The sequence below is a fragment of the Haemaphysalis longicornis genome, unplaced genomic scaffold, assembly GCF_048455015.1.
Source record: "Haemaphysalis longicornis isolate Haplotype H1 unplaced genomic scaffold, Haemaphysalis longicornis Haplotype H1 scaffold_7, whole genome shotgun sequence".
In the NCBI taxonomy this organism is placed as follows: Eukaryota; Metazoa; Arthropoda; class Arachnida; order Ixodida; family Ixodidae; genus Haemaphysalis; species Haemaphysalis longicornis.
Window position 1 is genome coordinate 57799361 of NW_027526422.1, and position 11212 is coordinate 57810572.

General features: G+C 46.6%; 1 protein-coding gene and 1 long non-coding RNA gene across 2 annotated transcripts in view; one reads left to right on the plus strand and one right to left on the minus strand.

Moving 5' to 3' along the window:
• Positions 1 to 11212, plus strand: part of LOC144145730 (uncharacterized) — a 206048-nt gene that overhangs the window by 169906 nt on the left and 24930 nt on the right. The window lies entirely within an intron of this gene.
• LOC144145726 (voltage-gated hydrogen channel 1-like) lies at positions 192 to 11118 on the minus strand. Its single transcript, XM_077677425.1, has 5 exons — positions 10868 to 11118; positions 10401 to 10566; positions 7658 to 7765; positions 3360 to 3591; positions 192 to 2490 (listed from the first exon to the last, which is right to left on the minus strand). Exons 1-5 carry the CDS (start codon positions 10882 to 10884, stop codon positions 2249 to 2251), a joined length of 765 nt encoding a protein of 254 aa, XP_077533551.1. The 5' UTR covers positions 10885 to 11118; the 3' UTR covers positions 192 to 2248.

An 11212-nucleotide genomic window follows, 5' to 3' on the forward strand; every position in this document is an offset into this window, starting at 1 on the left:
TTGAAGTCTCCTAAAAGAAAAGAAAACCTTTTTTGGCAGTATTTGTGAATAAATACTGACTGACCTCCGAGAAAATTTTCGATAGACAGAACACAAGACCGCAATGTTCTGTTCCAATTGCCGCAACAAAAAAGAGCGGCATCACTGATATTAAGTAACGTGTATTGTGGCAATTAAAAATAACAAGGAGACAACATTACAAAAACATGTTCGAGAAATACCATTGAAAAATACAGCATAGGTAGTATACCAAATAACAAACAGGCAGTTGTACATCACACACTACTCATGCCCTGCAAGTCCAGCTTAGAATTGTGTTTAAGGCACAGGAAAACAGGGGAGTTCCTTGAAATAGGTAACACGTGTAAAAAATAAGATATCACAACATTCTTAGAATCTCAAATGAAGCAGGAAATGTTTCCTTAAACGTCCCTATAGTAGTTTACCAGACACGAGATTTTGTCAGAGGAAACTGCTCCCAGTTTACCGAATACAAAATAGGGAAGGCACTCGCGTCTAGCCAGCAAGGGCATTTGCACCATTGTATAAGTCGCAGAAAACACACCCTGAACCGTAAACATAGCAAAAGCAAGCTGCACAAGTTGTAAGCTGGCTTCAAGTTGTGCCTAAATTCTCCGCACATCCAATGCAAATCGAATGCATTTCCCGCACAACCAGCCTTTCTGCAAGTTTAAAAGAATACCAGACTACAATTTGGTGTCAAGTATGCACAGCTCTGTGCTAGAAACGGACTTTTTTTTGCCCATAACTTAAAAGAACGTCGCCACCACAGCAAAGCTACAATGCCATGGTGGTACTGTATGTATCACCCTGTTGCTGGAGTATTGCTTGCAGGAGACAGCAACTGTCGAGTATAAGAAGCATTTGGTGCCACAGTTGCAACACATGCAGTGTAACCACAACTACAAACTCCTAAGCAATACCTAACAGGTGTTAAAAGCTACATACATTTGCCTACTATATAACAACCTTGTTACCCTTCTCTTCCTGTGGTAACAAGCAGCACTTGATAAAACAATCGTATCAGGGTGCTTGTTCATCGTAAAAAAACGCCAATATTGCCCCAGTTGAGTTCTCTAAATAAAGCTCGGAAAATCCTTTTCTGTGCTCTTTTCATCTGACCTACCAAACATTTAAAATGTGCAAAACGCACTGTGTACCTGCCGCTACAAATTGCAGTCAGGAAATCGCAGTTGTTGAAGCACAACCTCATCTGTGATGGTGGATGCGACACCAAAGTCCCCCATCACCAGCACACACTCACTGTCACGATCCTAAGCATCAAAACTGATGCAGCAAAACCAAAAGGGCGGAACTTCCCATCCATATACCATGCCACCGAATGAAGGTCGGTGAAACGCTATTTCGTACAAGGCTTAGACATCCAAACGTTTGGAAATTTCAGTAAACAAGTTATTTTAGGCTACTGAAGCAAACATATCTGGGCGAGTAACACCGGAACACTGGGAAGGGCCATTCACGCTCGTGCAACTGATCAGTTGCTGAATTCCGCAACAAGAGGTAAGTACACACTGGAAGCAAAAACTTGTACAGGGCAGTTTTCTGCTTGGCAGCTAAGTGTAAACAAAGAATGAAAAACAGCAAAACACGCTCAAGGCATGATAAATAGTTTACACGCTGAAACACCACTTTCAACTGCTTGGTGTTCTCAAATAAACCTCCGTGCAACCTTTAGAGTTCATTTCCACCGTCCGTGAGTCACTGACTGACCAAAGCCCTAACTCATTTTTTCACCAGATCTGCTTATACAGCAAATATAGGTTTTACTGCAGATCAAAACCTCCCCTTTGGCTTGTTCGAACACTTCGTACTTCTAAAACTGGCTCTGGAGGCCTCAATGACTGACCAAAACAGAAACAGAGAAATCTTAAACATCGATCAAATGTGCATAAGCACACGCCTTCATGCCAGACCTCTGCACTCGAGAAAGTTGTTGCTCAAGCCAACATCCTACGACATTTTTTCCTTCTCTCGAATGATATCCCTGGGAATCCCACTGCTCTCGTTAGTCCATGTGGGATCACATACTTGAGGAGGCCTGTAACATTCCCCTGCATTTTATGCACACCTCTGCACGGGCCTGCAAATACTCAGTCATAGTGCCTGAAGCACAACGCACCTCCCTGGATACGCACTGACGAGTTGCCGAGCAACACTGTGCAGTCCGCACTATGAGTTCCGGGTGTCACCGAGTAACATGACCATTTCAGTTGTTTGTGCTCAATTCCTGGTTATCATCGGAAGTTAAGCATGATGCCTGGACAACCACAGTCGGTGGGAGCTCAGTGATTCCATGGCTGCGCAGGAGTTCTCTCAGAGATGTTATCTCTTGCTCCAGGGCGTTGCTGTAGTCGCGATTCTTGAGGAGATCCTCCATGAGCTTCTCACGTAGCTTGGACTCCCGCATGAGTTGCCGCTCTGCCTGCGTCTTGACTGTGAGCACGATACCTGCAGGGAGGAAGAAGAAAAGAATGTTACAATCGTGGAAAAAAGAAACCAGAGACCCTGATGTCACTTTTTTGTGAAGGCCGTGTCTAGAGTGCCATCTGACGCTATTATAAGCACTCCACTATATCGACGTCCACTGGCGTTTTGTAACAAAATTGCCTGGTCTGGCACTACATCGCTCTAGATAACGTAAAGAATGGCAACCTAACCTAAACATAACATAACATGACCGAACGCACACAAAGAAATCATTTAAACAACAAACCCGCCGCGGTGGCTCAGTGGCTAAGGCGTTGCGCTGCTGAGCACGAGGTCGCGGGTTCGATTCCCGGCCGCGGCGGCCGCTTTTCTGATGGAGGCGAAAAGCAACAACGCCCGTGTGTACGAGATTTCGGCGCACGATAAAGATCCCCAGGTGGTCAAAATTAATCTGGAGCCCTCCACTACGGCGCGCCTCATCGCCTGCGTTGCGTCGGCGCGTTAAACCCCACAATCAATCAATCAATCAAAATCAATCAATCAATCATTTAAAACAACAAGACTAACCTAAGCCATAAAAATTGTAGTTGAATTTAGAAGCGATTAGTAACATCTCTGTTGACACCACAGTTGAGAATCGGGTTGAAACGGAGCAGACGACGCACGCCGGTGTTCTTTTTTTTTCCCGGCGACATGCAGGCGCAGTGGCACAAGCTGCGCCATGTCTGTGGTGCTTCGGCCATGTCCGTGGCCGTTTCCAGTGTTGCCAAGCTAAGAAATTGACAGCTGAACTTTTCAGCGAATACCATCTATAAGCCGTACTCACGCCCACACTGACTCAACCTCCAGCCACAAACATCGCAGGCGGACAGAGATGCGAGCGCACTGACCATTGAGCAGGCGTGCCACGCGCCACAGTCGCAAGACGATGATGAGGCCGGCTCCGTTGGCAGCCGACTCGGGATCCCTGAACGCCACGTCCAGGGCGAAGGAGATGATGACCACCACGGCATCAAACACCTCCAGCTTGTGCGAGAAGAAGCGCAGCCGGTAGGCATACAGCTTGACCACAATTTCCACCAGGAAGAGGCTCAGGATGAAGATGCTCAGTGAGTGGATGACCTGCAAGCGGAAAAGGGGTGCGGAAAATTGCACAGCGAGTCTGTGGCATTCCAAATCTAACCCTCTGGCTTTAAAAGCTCTTTGTTCCAAAATCTTAAATAAAGTTTATTGTTTCGCTCTTTCTCCGAAATATGCAGCTTGCAGCCCTTCATATTGGTACCTGCCAAAAGCCATCTGCCAAACTGTGGGACAGTAGGAGGGGGATGCTGGTGTAACCCCAACAATGCACCTCGAGAGAATAATGGACAAAGAATACAAAAGTGCCAATTTTTAAGTGTGCAGAGAAAGAATGCGCATCTGGTTCAGTTGGCTGAAACAATCGCTATCATTATTAGCCACACTGCTTGCTTGCTTCACTCGTGCAGGCTCCAGTACTTTTTTACCTCAACCTTCACGCTCATTTTTTAGGAACCTAGCCCTCTTCAAATAGTTATATTTAGCCACGATGGCTCAAAAAACTAACTCTTTTGTAGTTAGGTATTCTTTTTTTTTTTAAGGAGGCACGTCTGTTTGGTGGGTTCCTTTTCAGGCATCACTTTGCAAGGGCAGAGAGGTGTATTGCAAAAAAAATATTAATTGTAATAATTACATAAAAATGGCACTCTTTTTTTTTTGGCATCACCTTTGGCGTTGATTGGCTGAGACTTCGAGTCTGAATAATGATGCCCGGTGTTATTCAGATAACAAGTGCAAGCAGAATCGTAAGACTATAGCCTACTGGCCACAATAGTAAAATCAAAAGAACTGTCGCCCGTGCCGTGCCTAGCCAAAGAATGCATGCAATGCTGCTGTGCTCAATGTGTAGCTGCAAAAACAATGCGCCGACTGAGTTTGTAAACACAAAAGGCAGGATAAACACAGAATCCATGCACACGGAAGCACAACTATCAACCGACTTTATTATCAGAGTATTTCAGAAAACAATATAAAAATTAAAAAAAGAAAAGAAAAATGCATTAAAAACAGACAGTGATTGAAACGTGGTTTGGGTTCAGTGCCTGATAATTTATATTGTGACATAGTTAATCTCAAGGTCATGCTCTGAGCTCGTTACACACACTTTCTACCCACCATAAACATGAGGCACATCAGCTTTGTGTGAGCGTTATTTCCTTCTCTGTGACGAGCACTAATGGCTGACTGAGACATGTGACATGGCTCCCCACACCGTAACTACGCTATCAGGCACTGAACCCAAACAACGTTCTAATCATATATGTTCTCGTGTGTTTTTGTTTTTTTGCAGCCTTCCAAAAAACTAAGGAAATGAAGTCAGCTGATAGTTGCGCTTACATGTTTGTGGATTGCGCTTCTCCTGCCTTTTGTGCTTATAAACTTCATCAGGGCATGCTTTCAGTTCAGGTGCACCAACTAGCACCGAACCGAGCTGTTGTTGAACGCTTAAAGTGCATGTAGCACCACCACCATCTCACACACTTGATAGCGCCGATGTCGTGTGAGGTTAAGGCGAAACAGTTTAAACAAAAACAATTACATCGCTGTTTGAACCTCTGAAACTACACCTGAAATATGGGGTATGCTGCCTTTCAGCCGTTTTCTGAAAGCAGCAGCTAGGGATATTTAGTGAGGGCATTTTAAAGTGAAGCGTTAGTGTTCTCACTGATGGCATCTGTAACGCGAACACGCTCTGCTGGAAAACCAACTTTCTCTGATGACGATGATGATTGTGCATGAAGTGTAGCAAAATGAAAAAACGCTTCCCTGCAAAGCTTGGCAACAGCTCTGTTATGCCCCCTTTGCTAACGGTTGATGTGCAGCAGAGGAAAGTGGTGACGCAGGCGTGCGACAGTGCAACGTAAATAGGCCTAACATCATGTTGCGAGGTGAACATCGACAGTCGTTACCCACAGGCCGACGAGGGATGAGAATGGCGCTGCTCTGCGTGCTGTAAGGCTGTTAGCCACAAGACGTCAGGCCTAGCTTCCCACTTTTTAGGTTTAGGACGTTAGGCCTAACATCTCATCATGGGGTTTAACACCACAAACTGGCACTCACTCAAAAAAGTGCTCACTGAACGCCAAGCAGAAGGTAGCAATTCACTCCGTACATCCCAAACCCAAAGGTTAGGCCTACGGAGTGCACACCCGAGAGTTGCTGTGGGTGTTCTAGAGAATGGGTGCGTACCTCCAGAGTCCCACTTACTCGCAGTGTGGGATTGGCCAACCAAAGAATCCATCATGAGAAAGCTTCGCGTTCAACCATTGTTGTCGTTAGACGGAGGGGTGCACGATTTTTTTAATATACAAGAACCATAGCGAGTAAGTGTTAGCAAACAAACTGCCTCCGAAACCCTTTTCAAGTTTCGGTCATGCCTTTTTTCCCCCTTTCTGTGCAGACAGAGTCAAATGATTTTCAAAAGTTGAACACAAGATTCTATCATCCCTTCTTACCATCAGTACATAAACGACAAACAGTGGCAAGTGTGTGAGGTTATCAACGGGGACGACTAAGGGACCAATCCAGCCACCAGCTTTGCTCTAGGTGGTGGTGGTAACATGCATTTATTTTATGTTCAAGGGATACAAAGACGCCATGTTACACTTTAGCGAATTTCGGTGTCTAGGGGAGAGGGATTAGGTAGTGGGAGTTAAGGGAAAAGTAGGATACATCCAATGGTACATCCAATTGGGTGTCGAATTAAAGGAAATGGTAAAGGCCAGAGTTCTCGACGAACTTTAACCAGGCTAGCCAAAGGCACTGCACCCTCTACATCTTCTCATAGGTGGCAGCATCCCGGAACAGGCTTCATGGCGTGCCCTTTGATGCCCCCCTCCCTTTACACTCCCAAAAAATCAGAGGGTGAAAGATAAATACACGCCTTAATTATTTATTTATTTATAAATAAACAAAGTGTACTTTCTGGCCAAATGAAAGCTGATATAGCTATGACAGGTCCAGCCTTTCAGTTCAAACAAGGAAGAGTTACCAGGTTAGCACCCCTTTAAACAGCACCAAATCTCTTTTTCAAAGAAGTACTAACATGACATTTTCGTGCTGTTGGCAGCCAGCACCTTGGCTACGTCACGGGAGCCCTGACGTTGTCATTTTGGGGCTCAGCGCTCAATGCGTCATGCTGATGCCAATGTTGAACGGGTACCCGTTCTGAGATTTCTCGTGCGTGCAAAGGTTAAAATTGATTCAAAATATGTTATACTGAATGGTTATGGTTGAAACTTCCTGGGAGATATCTCCACATACAATGGAAGCTTTTTACATAGTTGTCTCAGCCTTGAAATTTTGTGTCAGTATATAGCCTCATTAAACAGAAATCAATCCCAAAATCAACGTAGGAGCTGAACGCCTTAGCTACTATGGTAACGTGATTTCAGATCAGATCAGAAAAAGCTTTATTTAAAAAGATTCTAAACAAAGCCACCTCATGACATCCTAAAACTCCAGTAGATGGACTTATAACATGTTACAAGAGGTGGCTATGTTTAGTTGAAATACAATACTGAATCCACCTAGTTCCAGCACAACTCCATTGGAGTGTGTCTGGGCAACAGCAGTGACACCACTATATGGCCACATAGGACCATGGGCACTTTCTGAAAATAATCCAATACAGTTGCACAAGTTTGTTGTCTCTGTACGAGAGTATAGGTCCTGTTGCCAAGAGACTGCCACCTCTACTATTCCCTTCTTCAACCCTCGAGAGCTGCAGGAGACACTGCTTTTACGCCCCTCGCTCCCAGACCAGCGGCTATGGACTTGATAAAGGGGTTTTAGTCGAGAGGGCAGTCGCGATCAAGACTGGATAGTCGCGAATGGATAGCCACTTCCACATGATCTTCTGATCTGTTTTAATAAAGTTGTTCTCACTCTCCTATGCTGACATGACACGCAAAGAGGGATTCACGGCAGGTTATAAAATCACCGTGCTCCTTTTCAAAGTGATGTGTGTGAATGCCATCGCAATTAAAACTACTTTTGGACTGTCAAGCAGCGTGTAGCTTTCGTAGCCATTTAGCCTAGTCGCACACTTCATCATTATAATCATCATCATCTGCCAAGGAGCGCGGAGAATTTTTCGCCGCACACTTGCCTTTGGGGCGACAGAGCTGTGCTCGTGCAGTTTCAACACTTCCAGCTCCACTAGCAGCTCCGTGATGACTAGAAGGCAATCTAGGACGACCAGGGCTACGATGGCGATCTGAAAAAGTGCACGCGATCGCTATGAGGATACTTCAAATGTCGCGCCAAATTCCAGGCCACCAGTAAGAGATGGCGAACCAGTTTACGCAGTGCATGGTTCTTTTAACGCAGTGTCTAGAGTGCCGTCCGACGGCTCTTTAGCGGGGCCTTGCAGTGCCGTCCGACGGCGCTGCAAGCGTATGCTCCCATGCCGTCCGGCCGGCCAGTCCGGCGCTTGAGCGGCGGAGCTTTCAGCACACGGGCACGGCCAGTACCGCGCCTTCGAGCTTCAGTCGTCTTAAGATATCTATACGAAAGAAAAGAACTTTCTTTCGACGCACTAGTCAGCTCAAGATAGGACGCTCGCGGGTGGTTATATAAGACGTTGTGTAAATGTATCCCTAGCTGTGAACAAGCGAGCCGAAACCAAGGTGCAATGCGCGCTCACCCAGTGACTCGGGCACGTTGGGCGCGCGACGCGTTTCGCGCGATGCGGCGGTGTTCGCGCTTGCGGCGAGAGATGATGCGACTTCATTTGAATAGTACCCAAATAATTGCGGGTTGCGCGAAGAGTCGAAAATAACGAACTCAAGCACACACTTTTCAACATCTTATTACAGCACGAAATACGTTTGCTTTCACACCACACCTGTATCCTAGACCGCAAAGTTCACTTCTTTTCACAGACGCAAAAGCTCTGGCACCTTCGAACTCCACGTGGAAACTCTATGGGTGTTTACTACTCGCCGACAGAGGTACGACAAGGCTGCAAGTCAGGCTACCGTCCCGCTATGCATCCTACGGAGATGAAGCTTGCCCTTACAAGTCAAAGTAGTTTCTGCGCACTGATGAGTCCCACGTTGTTCGTCGATTGGTACATGTGTACGCGCTAAAGCCACTGACCAAATAAGCCGGCGAGCACGGAACGCTGCTTGCCGGCCGAGCGGGCCCGCCTTGGCGGACCGGGCCAACTTTGACCTAGGGCGGCGGCTCGCCGCCGTTTTCCATTGCGGATGTTAAACAAACGTTTTTTACCGACTACGTCAGGTGACTGCAGCCGTGATTAACTATACGGTTTTGCCGGAAACGGAAAAAATGGTCCCGGAAAAAATGGTCCCGGAGAAAATGGCGCCGGAAAAAATGGTCCCGGAAAAAATGGTCCCAGTGACCATCTAGGAAAAAATGGTCCCATGGCCCAGCCAACGTGTTTCCCTTCAAGTTAGTCCGATCTGAACTTTGTTGCGGTTTGATTTTGTCCCTTTGCGTTTTAGCTAAAGGTTTGAGAAAGATGGAATGCTTTAATATTCCCATAAGGGGCCGAAATTTACGCCTTTGTAGGCTAAAATCTAACAAAAAAATTGGGTAGACAGACAGACGGACGCACGGACGCTTTGATGGATGGATGGATGGATGGATGGATGGATGGATGGATGGATGGATGGATGGTAAAGCTGAGCACGGATTAAACATTTTAATGCAATTAATTGGATTAAAACCGCACAAGCAACTGCGAGGCCTGGAACCGTCGGTTTAGCAGCTTAGTCGAACACAGCCATCTCAGTGTTTGGAAGGTCATAGAAGCTCTACGCTCTCGTCAGTATCGGTGAAAATTGCACAAAAAGCCGTGGGAGCTCCATCAAAGAAGCGCACAGCGTCGTCCCGGGTCTAGGACATTTCGGTGCAAGGCATATCGGTGCAGGACGTTTCGGAGCAGACATTTCGGGGTACGGATATTTCGGTGTACGTACATATCGGTGTATGGATACCGTTTCGCTGCACAGACACCTCCGTGCGCAAACATTTCGGCGACCGAATAATCGTGTGCTTGCTTGTTTGAAGCAACCATTGCATTTTTATTTTCGCTTAACATTGGTTATAGACAACAATCTAGCGCAGCGCTTACATTTTTAGATTGGTGCCGTCTTCAATTTTCTACGGGTATTTTTAGAAACTGAACATTTCTATATTTTTCTTTAATACCTCGTTCATTTTAGCAAGACAAACGTTCTTGGTCCGATTAACCAGCTTTACTCGAACAAGACTTTTTCGTACCTTGGCTTCGGGACCGATTTTTCCGGGACCATTTTTTCCTACCTTCGATTTGGGACCGTTTTTTCCGGGACCATTTCTTCCGGGACCATTTTTTCCAGGACCATTTTTTCCGGAACCATTTTTTCCGGGACCATTTTTTCCTACACCCGGTTTTGCGATGTCGTCGCGCGACGAGGGACGAGCGATCGGCTCCGCCGTCTCAAAGCGACTAAAAGCGAAGGCCGCCTCATCGCTTCGCGACGTGGCGCGGCGTGCTAAGTCGCCAGTGGGAATGAGTACGCGCACATTGCACCAAATTGGTTTCGGCTCGCTTGCTCAGGGGGGATACATTAACACAACTGCTTATATAACCGCCCGCGAGCGTCCGATGTTGAGCTGGTTGATGCGCCATAAGGAACTGAGCACTCTTCGTTTCTTTCGTGCTGGCCGTATGCCGAGAGCTCTGTACAGGAGCCGCTCAAGCGGACCGGCCGGACGGCACGGGAGCATACGCTTGCAGCGCCGTCGGACGGCACTGCAAGGGCCAGCTAAAGAGCCGTCGGACGGCACTCTAGACACTGCGTTCTTTTAAACGGACAGGATGAAAGAATATACATTGTCACCTGAAATTTGGTAGAATGCAGTACTGCACAGAGCTTCTCACGGAATGTGACGAGGGGCCTGATGTCGACATCAGATTCCAAGTCGACGTCGATGGACACAAAACTTGCGCTGGGTTTGTCCCGAGTTTGTGTGCATTGGTTGTCCTTCGCAGGGATATCCTGCTTCCTGCGTGATGGAATTTCTGACATCAACTACGCAGATTGCGCGTGCGAAGAACCCGGGGATCCCACAAAAAGTTAAATTAAACGTCAGTGGGCATCGAATGGTCCCAACGAACGCTTGACAATCAAGGCACAAATTTTGGGCACTGAAACGGAGTTGTTCGCAACAGAAAATACCTCTTGCAACAGCCCGTGCATGTAACAACAACAAAAAATAGGTCATCTGTAAGTTCAGCATCATGAAGTTACGAAGAATCCTGTCATAATACTGTTAGTTCTGCAGCAAGAAAAAAAAAATTACTTACTCCACTTGCTCCATCATTTCGCGATACTCGGCCCAAACGGGACGTCCCAGTTGCGGCACAAAAGTTTTGTCAGAGTATAATCGCAAATAAACATTGACAGATACCGTCCCCCCGCGAGCTAGTTATCATTTTCATCCAAAGCTCGATCGCAAATGCAAGGTCAATAAACTTCAGCAATACGCCCCCTCCACGCGTGTGACAAAAGTTCGCCAGTTCGCTACAGCGTGAGTGCCGAAGAAGAGAGGACAACGAATACGAAAACAAAACAAAAACATTGGTCTTGCACAGTGTTATTGGGCTTAACAAAATGTGCATCCGGTTTTAGTCGACTGGGGAAGCGCCGAT